The sequence below is a fragment of the Crocuta crocuta genome, unplaced genomic scaffold, assembly GCF_008692635.1.
Source record: "Crocuta crocuta isolate KB4526 unplaced genomic scaffold, BGI_CrCroc_1.0 scaffold152, whole genome shotgun sequence".
NCBI lineage: Eukaryota > Metazoa > Chordata > Mammalia > Carnivora > Hyaenidae > Crocuta > Crocuta crocuta.
The window spans coordinates 4,948,208-4,962,632 of NW_027528798.1; the positions used below are offsets into that span (position 1 = coordinate 4,948,208).

General features: G+C 38.1%; 1 protein-coding gene across 3 annotated transcripts in view; it reads left to right on the forward strand.

The window, feature by feature from the left end:
- Positions 1-14,425, forward strand: part of NFATC3 (nuclear factor of activated T cells 3) — a 135,955-nt gene that overhangs the window by 68,204 nt on the left and 53,326 nt on the right. For all 3 annotated transcript variants that reach the window (XM_077755639.1, XM_077755640.1, XM_077755638.1), the window contains exons 4-6: positions 3,079-3,278; positions 8,619-8,791; positions 12,871-13,011. In XM_077755639.1, the coding sequence (XP_077611765.1) occupies positions 3,079-3,278; positions 8,619-8,791; positions 12,871-13,011 (514 nt within the window). The remainder of the gene's footprint in view (positions 1-3,078; positions 3,279-8,618; positions 8,792-12,870; positions 13,012-14,425) is intronic.

A 14,425-nucleotide genomic window follows, 5' to 3' on the forward strand; every position in this document is an offset into this window, starting at 1 on the left:
ACCTTTCCTCAGGTTAAAAGCCTTAAAAACAGGAAACACTAGGGGCGCCTGGGTGGCTTAGTCGGTTAAGCGTCCGACTTTCGCTTAGGTCATGATCTCGCGGTTCATGGGTTCGAGCCCGGCGTCGGGCTCTGTGCTGACTGCCAGCCCAGAGCCTGGAGCCTGTTTCAGAGTCTGTGACTCCCTCTCTCTCTGACCCTCCCCTGCTCACGCTCTCTCTCTCTCTCCTAGAAATAAATAAAACATTAAAAAAAATTAAAAGAAAAAAACAGGAAACACTTTTTTTTAAAACATAGTTTATTGTCAAGTTGGTTTCCATATAACACCCAGTGCTCATTCCCACAAGTGCCCTTCTCTATGCTCATCACCCACCTTCCCCTTCCCCCCACCTCCATCAGCCCTCATTTTGTTCTCGGCATTCAAGAGTCTCTCATGGTTTGCCTCCTTCCCTGTCCCCCACTATTTTCCCCCTTCTCCCCCACAATCCTCCGTTAAGTTCCTCCTAATCCTCCTATATGTGCAAACATATGGTATCTGTCCTCTGCCTGACTTATTTCACTCAGCATAACACCCTCCATTTCTATCCACGTTGTCGCACATGGCCAGATTTCATTCTTTCTCACTGCCATGTAGTATTCTATTGTATAGATAAACCACAGCTTCTTGATCCATTCGTCAGTTGATGGACACTTAGCCTCTTTCCATGTTTTGGCTCTTGTTGAGAGTGCTGCTATGAACATTGGGGTGCATTTGCCGCTATGCATCAGCACTCCTGGATCCCTTGGGTAAATTCCTAGCAGTGCTATTGCTGGGTCATAGGGGAGTTCTATTGTTAATTTTTTGAGGAACCTCCACACAGTTTTCCAGAGGGGCTGCACCCGTTGACATTCCCACCAACAGTGTAGGAGGGTACCCGTTTCTCCATATCCTCGTCAGCTAATCTAGAATCTGCTGATTTGCTCATTTTAGCCACTCTGACTGGCATGAGGTGCTATCTCAGTGTGGTTTTGATTTGTATTTCCCTGCTGAGGAGGGATGCTGAGCATCGTTTCACGTGTCTGTTGGCCATCTGGATGTCCTCTTTGGAGAAGTGTCTGTTAATGTCTTCTGCCCATTACTTTACTGGATTGTTTGTTTTTTGGGTGTGGAGTTTGGTGAGTTCCTTATAGATTTTGGGTACTAGCCCTTTATCTGATATGTCATTTGCAGTTATCTTTTCCCATTCCGTCTGTTGCCTATTAGTTTTATGGATTGCAGGAAACACTTTTTTCTTACTCTCTTCTAACACGTGTCAATTTGCTTCCAGTATATGCTTACTTTGGTTGCTGTCCGTGCTTTCAAGTAGTTCTTTGTGCTTGTTCCAGTTTGTCTTTGTTATCTGCATGATGGTGGGTCAGATGGGTGCTGCTCAGCATCAGATTGGACAGGGAAGTCTCCCTAAGTGCTATATGTGTACTTCTTCAGGCCCTATTTCTTTGATTTTCCTCCTTTTTTTGTGGTTGCTATTTTTACCTCCAGCACCTCCTGGTCATCCTCCTGTATACACATCTTAACCTCAACAATAGTGAAGTACACCAGAGAAAGTCAAGTAGCCCAGCCTGTTAAAGTCCGCTGAAATTTTAAGTTGATACCATATATAATAGGCTTTTTGAGATTTTTTTTCTACTAAAACAAACATTTTGGTTTTAACAGCTTGTTAGAGGACCTTCCTGTACACCCAAGTCTTTTTTTTAAGTTTACTTGTTTATTTTGAGAGAAACGGAGAGAGAGAGAGAGAGAACACTCAGTGGAAGAGCAGAGGAAGAGAGAACCCCAAGCAGGGTTCACACTGTCAGCATGGAGCTTGACTTGGGACTTGAACCCACAAAATGTGAGATCATGACCTGAGCTGAAATGAAGAGTTAGACACTTAACCAACTAAGCCCCCCAGGTCCCCCTTTATACCAGTGTCTTTTAAGGCTGGACTGGATGGTTAATGTTACCTAGAGTACAGAATCAGCCTTCTTTTTGGTCCTCCCTTTCTTCCTTCCTTCCTTTTGAGAGCACTAGTTGGGGAGAGGGCCAGAGGGAGAGAGAAAGAATCTTCTTTTTTTTTTATGTTTATTTTTGAGAGAGAGAGAGAGAGTGAACAGGAGAGACGCAGAAAAAGAAGGAGACAGAGGATATGAAGCAGGCTCTGCACTGACAGCAGAGAGCCTGATACCGAGCTTGAACTCACAAACCGTTAGTTGAAGTCAGTCACTTAACCGACAGCCACCCAGGCATCCTGAGAGAGCGAGGATCTTTTTTACATTTATTTATTTTTGAGAGACAGAGTGAGAGAGAGCGTGAGCGGGGGAAGGGCAGAGAGGGAAGGAGACACAGAATCCAAAACAGACTCCAGGCTCTGAGCAAGCGTTCAGCACAGAGCCCGACACGGGGCTCGAACCCACAAACTGTGAGATCATGACCTGAGCTGAAGTCAGACATTCAGCCGACTGAGCCACCCAGGTGCCCGGAGAATGAGGATCTTAAGCGGGCTCTAGGCTCAGCATGAAGCCTAACGCAGGGCTTTATCTCACAGCCCTGGGTTCATGACCTGAGCCGAAATCAAGAGTTGGATGCCCAATCTACTGAGCCACCCAGGCGCCTTTTATCTTTCTTTCTTTCTGTTTTTTTTTTTTTTTTTTTTTTTTTTTTTTAATTTATTGTTAAGTAATCTCTACACCCAACATAGGGCTCAGACTCAAACCCAAGGTCAGGAGCCTCAAGTCTTCCAACGAGCCATCCAGGTGCCCTTTCCTTGCGGTTCTGTGCAGCACTCTGTAAGAAATTGTAAAATTTTTATTCCAGATATTTATACAAAAAACAAAACTCTCAAAAGCCCCTCATCCCTTTATAACATATTCCGGCACTTTATAACTCATAATCTTCTGAAATTTGGAAGATTGTTCACTTACTACTTTTTTATTGTTACCTTCTTGAAGTAACATTTTGTGTATCAATAATATATGTTACAGATATAATAGACTTCCTGTTGTAAACTTACTATAAATACATGGGTAATAAATTGTATTTTTGTTTGTTTTTTCTGATTAGCTCCTGGGCTATAATGAAAAGCCGATAAATCTACAGATGTTTATTGGAACAGCAGATGATCGATATTTACGACCTCATGCATTTTACCAGGTTCATCGAATCACTGGGAAGACTGTTGCTACTGCAAGTCAAGAGATAATAATTGCCAGCACGAAAGTTCTGGAAATTCCCCTTCTTCCTGAAAACAATATGTCAGCCAGGTATCTTGAAACATACCCCAAAATGGACAGTTTTTTTTCCCCTAAAACAGCTTTTAGAGAAAAACATTTCTTTTTGTAGTACAGAAATGAATTATTCATGGTTCTAAATTAACAGAATAACATTATGTAAATAAGTGTAGTACATTTGCTAAAGCAAATTTCCAGAAAGGAAATTCAATTCAGCAAAAGTTTATGAACCAGGTAGTACTAGCTGAGCATTTTGTTAAATGTTAAGATAAAAATATATGGCTTTTTTTTTCACGTAGCTCACAGTCTAATAGGATAGACAAAAAAGGAACAATTGCAATATAATTACTTTGATTGTCAAATTTCTTTAAGAAAAGCTTTTTTTATCTCCAGGTGTACCTGTTTTACTCCTTTCCAAACAAAATGAGGTGACTAGCTTCTGAATAAGAATGCTTTAGAGTTTTGTTCAGGTTTGGATTATATGTTAGAGAATGAATGCAGTAGTTTAAACATTAGATATTTAGTTTGTTATTCCATAAGAGAAATGTACAAATAGCCATTTTAGGGCCATCACAGTAACCATTGGGGCCCTAAACTCTGTTTTTCTTCTCAGCTTTTTTTTTTCTTTTTTAATTAAAAAAATTTTTTTTTCTGAGAGCAAGTAGGGGAGGGGGCAAAGAGAGAGAGAGGGTCTGGACAGAGGATCTGAAGGAGGCTCTGTGCTGACAGCAGAGAGCCTGAGGCAGGGCTTAAACTCACGAACCGTGAGATCATGACCTTAACCGACCCTTAACAGACTGAGCCACCCAGGTGGCCCCTCCCCCCCTTTTTAGTGTTTATTTATTTTGAGAGAGAGAGAAAGTGTGTGCGCACTTGGGCAGGGGAGGGGCAGATAGAGAAGAGACAGGCTCCCCAGCAGTCTCTGCAGTCAGCACAGAGCCTCATGTGGGGCTTGATCTCATGAACCTTGAGATCATGACCTGAGCCAAAATCAAGAGTTGGACACTTCAACCAAATGAGCCACTTGTGTGCCCCCTCTACTATTCTTAACATGTGATTTCTAGCCTCAAAATTGCTTCATGCTGCAAAATGGCTGCTGAAACTCTTAACTATCACAGCCATAGTCCCAGAAGGAATAAGGAAGAAGGGTAAAAGAAAACGTCCATCTGAGTTTGGCGTCCTTATTTTATTGCATTGTATTTATTTATATATTTTAAAAAGTAATAAGCTCTATGGATCAAGAGTCATATGCTCCACCAACTGAGCCAGCCAGGTGCCACCAGTTAATCTGTCTAATCTATTTTATCAAGAGGCTTGTTACAGAAACCTATCCAGCACATCTTATTGTTCATCCTTGTAAATAAGGAAGATCTGGGATTGTTTTTTCACCTGAGCACATTGCTACCTCTAATGATACAGGGGCCTATTACTAAGAAAGAAGGGGGGAAAGGATATTTATTTAGTAGGCAACTGTTAATCCCATCACAACTAGGTATTTGAAACTTATAGTGAGGTTGATTACAGAAATTGTTTCAAACTACTTTTCTTAAAATGGCAGTAACATCTGTCCCAGGCTATTGCAAGAACAGTTATATAAAATCAGATTTTGGTCTCTAGATCTCTTCTTTACATTTATACTTAAGTAACTTTTTAGATTAAGTGAACATTGTGATAAAATTATATTATTATAAAATAAGAATTGTCTTAAATAACTTATCTTGTTACCTACTTATTACCGGAAAACACAAGTTAATATTGAAATAAAACCTTATTTTTACCTACTTTGTTCAAATGGACAGTATGGGAGAACCCAACCCAGTAAGTCATCACACGGGCTACTATAGAGTTCTTTTAAGGCAAAAGCAGATAGCTGGCTGATGGTCTCTACTCTCTTTTTTTTTTTTTAATTAATTTATTTATTTTAGAGAGAGAGCAGGGGAGGGGCAGAGAGAGAAGGAGAGAGAGAATCCCAGGCAGGCTCTGCAAGCTGTCAGTGGAGAGTCTGAGGCGGAACTCAAACTCAGGAACCATGAGATCATGACCTGAGTTGAAGTCAAGAGTCAGACACTTAACTCACTGAACCATGGTGGTCTCTACTCTTGAATTTCTGTGTTCTAATATAAAAAGAACTTTGGAATCTGAACCAATGCTTGTTTATGCACTTGAGCAAAACTCTTTCTTAAGGAGAAGAGTGACTGTGCCTCTAGGCATTCTATTTGACCCATTTTCTTTCTTTTTTCTTTTTAGGTTTATTTACTTATTTGGAGGAAGGGAGAAAGAAAGAGAGAGAGAGAGAGCGCGTGCACATGCGAATGGGGGAGGGGCAGAGGAGAGCAAGAATCCCAAGTAGGCTCTGAACTGTCAGCCAGCGTGGAGCTCAAACTCACAAACCGTGAGATCATGACCTGAGCCAAAGTTTGATGCTTAATGGACTGCCCCTTGACCAGGTGCCCCTTGACCCATTTTCAAATAACATGAGGTAGCCAACCACTGAGTGAGAAATGCATACATGTAGGCTTCTTTTACTCTAATATCTTACTTTTTCATCATGCATCAAAAGCTTATGAATGTACTAGGGAGCCTGGATGGTTCAGTAGGTTAAGCGTCCGACTGGCTCAGGTCATGATCTCATGGTTCGTGGGTTTGAGCCCTGTGTCAGCCTCTGTGCTGACAGTTCAGAGCCTGGAGCCTGCTTTGGATTCTTTGTCCCCCTTTCTCTCTGCCCTTCTCCACTCGTGCTCTGTCTCTCTCAAAAATAAATAAACATTTAAAAAAGCATGTGAATATACAGACAGCTACAGAGAGGAACTTAAAACTCAGTTTTGAATCATCTTTTTCTCAGAACTCATAAAATTGATCCCTAGGAGATGGTTTATATGCCATGTATCCATTCATTCTTCTGGGTGTTCAAAGCATTAGACTTGAATCAAGTTAAGTAGAAAATCACCAGAAGCTTCTTATACTACTTAACTTTGAAGGATAGAATAAGAAATATCCTTATGAATAACTCTTCATAATCTGTAAACCACTATTAAAGATATTCTCTCTTGGTCATTATTACATACACCATTCACATAGAGAATCTTTTCAAGTTAAAGGGAAAAGGCTGATGACATGGTAGATTTTGCTTTACCAGACAAGGAAAGACCTGTACTTTATCACATTTTCTTTTTGCCTTGGCTTCTAGGAAGTTCGGTCATGTTCAGTTATAGTAATTTGTATACCCCTAGATTTGGAACATATTTATTTCCTGTTGCTTCTATTTAATTTTTTTTCTGTCTTTCCTTGACCTTATTTGTCTTTATGCTGTAAAATGCCTCATCCATTTAAAAATGATGTATAAATCAGTAAATTAAATAAAAAAGAGTACTTGAGGTTTTTAAGATTTTCAGGAAATTGGGAAAGCTTCACGTATCAAATAATGTGAAAAAATAAGAATAGTAGGATATGAACATATCTACCTTCTCCTTTTCTCATCTGTTAGCATATGAAACAGGTTGTAGTCAGACAGGATTCATGTCCCTTTCCCAACCAGTTCTAGCATATACTGCCTGCCTGGATCAAACCAGGAAGGACAAAGCTGCAGAAATATCACTGTTACTAGTTAACAAATACAGCTAGTGCTCTCATTCCACCCTGCTTAGAGACACACACACATCCATTCAGTATAGGATGCCAGTATTTACTGCCTTATCCTACTCATAACTACTCCCTGTGTTTAAAACTAGATGAAAACATGTGGCAGTATTATTATACTCTGATCTAAAATATATTTGTACTTAAAAAAATAAGTAAAATATAGTCGTATTTGTAAACAATTACTAGTTATTTTTATTCCTACGTGTGCAGTTTTCTTGTTGGTCTGGTCTTGTGTTTTCTTGCACTTCTTAGCCAGAGTTTTAAGATTGTCATTTCTGATACTCTTCCTAATCTTTTCTTAGAAACTTAACTCTCTGCTAAAATACCTTCCCTTCCAGCACTTGGCTGACTCGTCACTAGAGCACGTGACTCTTGATTTTGAGGCCATGAGTTTGAGCCTCATGTCCAGGGTAGAGTTTACTTAGAGAAATAAAATACCTTTCCTCAAAACGCAATAAAATAGATGATCTCTGGCATTTCCCCCTAAAGACTCATTGGCATGTTAACATGAATAATCACTGCATGATACAGTTTGATCAGTACTGCTTTGAGCTAAAGCAGAGTTATTCAGTATCAGTTAAATATAATTCAGTATCCATAAATGGCAAATAGTTACTTTCAAGAGTGTTTTCCTTTTTTGGATATTTCTTCTGTGTCTTTCTAAAGGTGAAAATATTCATTGTTTTGGGACTCTTCTTTTGCTTTACTGGTTCCTAACTTGATAACCTAGTTTTCTAACACATACTGTCCTTTACAGCAACTTCTGTGGCCTCTGGGCAGTTGAGCGATAGAGTTGGGACTATTGGTAGATAAGGCAAAAGGACTGATGACAAGGAATACCACGACAGAGTAAACTTTAACTAGGATGCTGATTGCTAGTTTCCCATTTGCTTTATTCTTTCAATATGTGAATAACAAACACGTCATAGGTATTGTTGTTTCCTCCCTGATTGTGTGTTAAGCAGCCATACAAGTAATACATTTTGAAGATAATGAAATATTAGACTCTAAATGCCAAAACTTTAATCTTATGTGTGCATTCTTTAGAAATAAAAGAATCTTAGGCTGATGGATTGTTTTTACTAATAAGCATATCACTGGAAAAGTCTAAGCATGCTATTAATGACTGATTTAGAGTCCTACAAGTTAATCTTTTCTGGCTTAGTTATTTATATAGAATTAAAGGCTTTTTACTTGGTATTACTTATCTAGTTCAGTGAAACCACTCCAAAATTTAGTGGCTCATACAAGATGGCTGGTGGCTGGTGTAGTTGAGGATTGTCTTGGGCTTTCTCTCCAGCTTGCTGGATGGACTTAATGGTGGCTCAAGGCTCCAAGAGAGCAATAGAGGCTTAAGTGTTGGGCCCATAACTTAGACTGCATCACTTGGTTACATTCTGTTTGTCAAAGCAAATCATAAGGCCAGCTTTCAAGGAAAGGGTACATAGGTCCTCCACCTCTTAATGGGAAAAGTGGCATGCAGGTACAAGAATGAGGAGGAATTATTGACAGCCATCTTTTTAGACAATCTACCATACTTACCATTATTACACTTTTGTCATTCAAAACATTTTTATCTCAGAATTGAAATAGTAATCATACATCTTTCTTTTTTGGCCTGATTTTAGGTCGTGATAGTTCTTCCCTGCCAAGTTAACAATAGCTGTTTATCTAAGTTGTTGGGAACCACTAAATATCAGTAAGCAAATAAAATTTGTATATTTTTCTCCCTAGTATTGACTGTGCAGGTATTTTGAAACTCCGCAATTCAGATATAGAACTTCGAAAAGGAGAAACTGATATTGGCAGAAAGAATACTAGAGTACGACTTGTATTTCGTGTGCATATCCCCCAGCCGAATGGAAAAGTCCTTTCTCTACAGACAGCTTCTATTCCTGTTGAGTGCTGTAAGTGAGCTTGTGGTGATGTTTTCAAATTTTGTTTACAATAGGTAATTTTCCATTTTGCTTTTATTGTAATATTTGGATCAAAAATATAAACTGAGGCAGAGTCTGGATAGTTGATGTGATTTACTTGTATGGAAATAAGCTCTGTGTTCAGGTGGGAAGAATACTGATCTCGGAGTTAGAAAATGGACTCTCATTATAATTTGACCATAGATTGCTGTGGGACTATAAACAAATTCTCTTGACCACAGTTTTTTGTTTTTGTTTTTTTGATGTTTATTTTTGAGAGGGGGATGGAGGGCCAGAGAGAAGGATGACAGAGGACCCAAAGTGAGCTCTGTGCTGACAGCAGGGAGTCTGATGTAGGGCTGGATCCGAGCCTGAGATCATGACCTAAGCCAAAGTTGGATGCTTAACCAACTGAGCCACCTAGGGACCCCAATGACCACAGTTTTGTTTTGTTTTTTATCTATAAATGAGGATGGTGAGCTTGATGCCACCTGAGGATGAAATGAAGCTATGATTAAATATCCCTTGGTCACCTTTGTTTCATTAAAACATAAGCTGCCTTGTTGGAAGATGCTTATCTCTGCAAGCTGACGCTTCAGCTAAATAAAAAAGGATTTTTTTAAACAATCTGTTTACAGCATCAGATTGAGAAAATGACTGCTTTTCCCCGCTGATTTACAAAGGCAAGAAATGAGAACAGGTCATAGAACATGGTACCTACTTACGCCCTGGGGAACTGTGGGCCTCTGGTGGATTAGCTGGTAGTCCCGTAGTATTGAAACTGCTTTTTAGATGTTTAGGGCATAGACTTATAAGTGATCTAATTCATGTCTTAATGTGTCAGAAGAAACTGAGGCACAAGTATCTGAAGTACTCCTGCAATCTTATTTGCTTGTTAGTGATAGAGCTGTGCCTAGAACACAGGTTTTCTTAGTACTCTTTCAGTTATACCATGTTATTTCTGTTAGCACATGCATTCTTTATTTGGGATCAAACCTACTGTATTACTTTTCTGTGCCTCCTTTTGCTATTTGTGAAATTGCACTATTTATTATTTCCCAGTTAACTGAGAAATCACTGAGTAAATACATGGCAATAGAATTCACTGAAGTAGTTTTGTATTTTTAATAGACAATACAGATACATCCTAAAATTCAAGAAGATAGAGTGAAAAGCAAATTTCAAGGTCAACTATTTCCTCTTATTATATGTAGCTGTCGGGGTGCCTAGGTGGCTCAGTTGGTTAAGCGCCTGACTTGGGCTCAGGTCATGATTTCATGGTTCGTAGGTTCAATCCCCACATTGGGCTCTGTGCTGATGTCTCAGAGCCTGGAGCCTGCAGTTTACTTCAGATTCTCTGTCTCCCTCTCTTTCTCTGCCCCTCCCCTGCTCGCTCTCTCTCTCTCTCTCTCTCTCTCTCAAAAATAAACACTGAAAAAAAATTTAGAAGCAGCTATCATTGGCAGTGTTTTTATTACCCTGCCAGACTACTCTATGCCCATATAAGCATGTCTCTATTTTTTAGCAAAGTTAATTTAAATAATTTTTTAATTATTTATTTTTGAGAGAGAAGGGGACAGAGGATCTGAAGCAGGCTCTGCACTGACAGCAGAGACCTGATGTAGGGCTCGCACTCACAAACCATGAGATCATGACCTGAGCCAAAGTCAGAAGCTTAACTGACTGAGCCACCCAGGTTCCCCAGAGTTAATTTAAATAATTTAAGGTTCATAGAGTAGTTTGAGCTTTTGAGATGAAGTTATTCTAAAATGATTTTCTATTTTTTCTTCTAGCTTATTAAATTAATATGTGATTATTGTTGAGAACCTAGAAATGCAGAATGGAAAAAAAAAAGAAATGCAGTACCAAGAATAATAGTAAAACCTTTTGTAATTTCACCACCCTGTGGTGTAGTTACTATTAACCTTTCTTTGGATTTTCTTTCTCTATTTTTCATTTTTTGTCTCTACGTATACACACACATAAATATACAGTATCTTTTAGTTGGGTTTACCTGTTTATTATGACTTTGCCATTTGTTGAACACATTTTGCTGTTACGTTGAATGTACCCATGATGGCTAGTTTCCACCATAAATATAAATATCTGAAACTTGAATGAGTGTACTTCCGAGGCTGATTGATGCTTGTTCTCCTGCCCCTTCTCTGAGTCATTTGGAATACAAGTAGGAACATAGGTATTTTCTGAGATATAGATTGGTGCTTGATACTTTTCAAGTGGTAATTGGTCCTAAATCTCAGACTTACCTCTGGTGAAAGGGTCTGTTTTAGCATTCTCTTTTTTTTTTGTTTATTTATTTTGAGAGAGAGAGCGTGAATGTGTGTGCTCAAGGAGGGCATGGGCAGAGAGAGAACGAGAGAAGGAATCCCAAGCAGATTTCACATTGTCAGCATAGAGCCCGATGCTGGGCTTGAACTCACAAACCATGAGATCATGACCTGAGTTGAGACCAAAAGTTGGACACTTAACTGCCTGAGCCACTTAGGTGCCCCTAACATTCTCTTTGAATAGGGCACTGATCCCAATTTACATACATTTTGTGGCTTGGTTTTAAATAGTTGGGAGAAACAAAAGAGCAGCAGTTAACTGAGAATGTGTGCTTCCTAAAGGCATTCAAGTTTAAATTTCTTTAAAATGTTGTTCTAGAGGCGCCTGGGTGCCTCAGTTGGTTAAACAGCCAACTTTGGCTCCGGTCATAATCTCCTGGTTCGTGGGTTCGAGCCCTGTGTCGGGTTCTTTGCTGATAGCTCAGAGCTTGGAGCCTGCTTCGGATTCTGTGTCTTCCTCTTTCTCTGCCCCTCCCCTGCTTGTGCTCTGTCTCAAAAATAAATAAACATTTAAAAAAATTAAAATATTGTTCTAGCCAAACAAAACACAGCTGACCCTCAAAGCTATCAATTTTCTACCCATGAAGTAGAAAAATAGACCTATTTTCCCAACTGTGAAGAAGAGAGCATACTTCACACTTTTTTTGTTTTAATTCAGAGAGAAACCTAACTGTCTAGCCATTTGCAGGAAACCCTTAGAGAACCTAAGCAGTCAAAAGAAGTATAATCTGTAGCTTCAAGGTCAAGCAGTTAAAAAAAGAAGAAAAAAAAGAAAGAAAAGCCCAGAAACAGGATCTCCACAAAATATGACAACTTGGAATCAGTCACCATCAGAGAAAGATGGCACCAAGGTTACTGTTTATAAAAGTTGATAATTATAAGAATGGCTCTGAGTCATTAAGAAAAATTGTGTTCACGTATCCTGGAAGGAAAGGTGCGGTGCACTGTAGAAACATTTACTTCCATTTTTAAAAATTAAGTGTGTACTTCATGTATTCTTCAGTTAGTTATTTAGAAAATTGTCCAGAATGGCATTTTGTTGTCTTGGTGATGATCTAGATATTTTTTTTCTTTTTATTGAAGAGGATTTTTTAAAAAATAATTTAGTTTTATTTTTGAGAGAGAACAAGCACATGCACTCAGTGTGAGGGGTTGAGGCAGAGAGGGAGAGAGCTCTTTCCCACGACTGTGAGATCATGACCTGAGCTGACATCAAAAGTTGGATGCTTAACTGACTGAGCCACCCATGCGCCCCTGATCTGCATATTTTCTTGATGAAAGAGCTAATTTGTGTTTATCCTTTAGAAACTTGTCTTTAATTGTATGCAGTATAATTACATGTTTGGAATAATTTGCTTCTTATAGTTATATTAATTTTATCAATTTTAACAGTTGCAGGGAAGAAATGCACTGAAAACTTAGGCTGAAAAGAGAAAAGTGGGTGAAATGAATGTTTTAGAGTCAATATGAAATTGCATGCATTGATTAATTTTTCTTTATTGGTGTCTTTACAGTTGTAAGGAAATTATTTAGAAATTATAAAAAGTCTATTTTATTTTCTAAATAATGTTATTTTAGTGGATATTGTTACCATTGTCTTGAATTTAAAAGCCCAGAGTTTGCTTCTCTTTATTTTCATTATATAGCTTGAATTTGTAATTTACATATGAAAGATTATAAACTAATATTTTGTTTCTTCTCAACTCCTAAAAAAACAAACAGCTCAGCGGTCTGCTCAAGAACTTCCTCATATTGAGAAGTATAGTATCAACAGTTGTTCTGTAAATGGAGGTCATGAAATGATTGTGACTGGATCTAATTTTCTTCCAGAATCCAAAATCATTTTTCTTGAGAAAGGACAAGGTAAATAACCTAAGATTTGAGTTGATTGGCTTCAAAATAAGGGGCAAAATAAGTAAAATGAATTATTCTGATGTTTCATGGACAAAAACAAAATAGTTTTTTAGAGCTACACACCTCATTTACACAGATTTTTTGGTAAGCCATACATTTCTTAAATTTTCCATATAAGTGTTAAATTCTCAATAAGAATATCTCAAAAGTAGAAGAATCCTTAGTATTTATACACACACACACACACACACACACACACACACACACACACACAAAGAGAATTGACAATATGTTGCACAGAAAGCTTACGGCAACATCATAATAGCCAAAAAATGGACACAATCCAAATGATCATCACCTGTTACATAACTAAACAAAATGGGAATGTCCATACAATAGGATATTATTCAGCCGCAAAAAAGAATAAAGTACTGATTCATAACACAACTTGACAAATGAATCTTGAAAACATGCTAAGTGAAAGGATTCAGCACACAACGTCCAAAATCAGCAATCCATAGAAAAAGAAAGTAGATTTGTGGTTGCCAGGAGTTGGAGGGAGGGATCAGTGGAGAGTGACTGCTGATGGTCACAGAGTTTCTGGAATTAGATAGTGATGATGGTTGTACAGCTCTGTGAATATAATAAAAACTTCCCGATTTTATAATTTAAAAGGGTGAATTTTATGTTTTTTATATATAATTATATAAATTATATCTTCATTTTTGGAAGAGTAGAAGAATCTTATGTCTTTCAGAGTGTTTAATTTAGCCCTCTTTGAACATATTTAAAACATTTTTCCATCAATTATTCCTTCTCATTTTTAAGCATTTTTAAAATTGTGAAATACCTATTGTAAGATAATACAAACTACTCAAACCTGATGCCCAGTTGAAGAAGTAGGACATTTATCTCTGAAGGCCTCTTGATGTTCCTTCCCAGATGGATCCCACTCCTAAATAAATCCATGCTTTTCTTTATAGTTTTCTGTGTTTTCTCTGGTTTTGGACTCTGTGTAACATTTCATGTATTATTCTGAAAATTGGTTTTTTTTTGGGAAGCCAACATAAATGTTCGTTCACTTTCACTATTGTATAGCTTCACTGTATGAACATGCCACAATTTATTATCTGTTCTCTCATTGGACATTTGGGCTGTGTCTAGTTTTTGGCACTACCAAACAATAGCCAGTAGTGTGGCTATGAACATTTTAGTTCTTATCACCTGGTAGACAAAGGTAAGAATGTCATAATTTTTAAATTTTGTTAATCCTGTAGATGTAAAATGTATCTTGAACTTTGGATTTGAATTTTCTTGATCCTTATTGAGGTTATTATGGGTCATTCATGTTTCCTTTTTTGTGTAATATCTTTGTGTTTTTGCCCAGTTTTTTCTACTGAGTCAATTTTCGTTTTCTTCCATA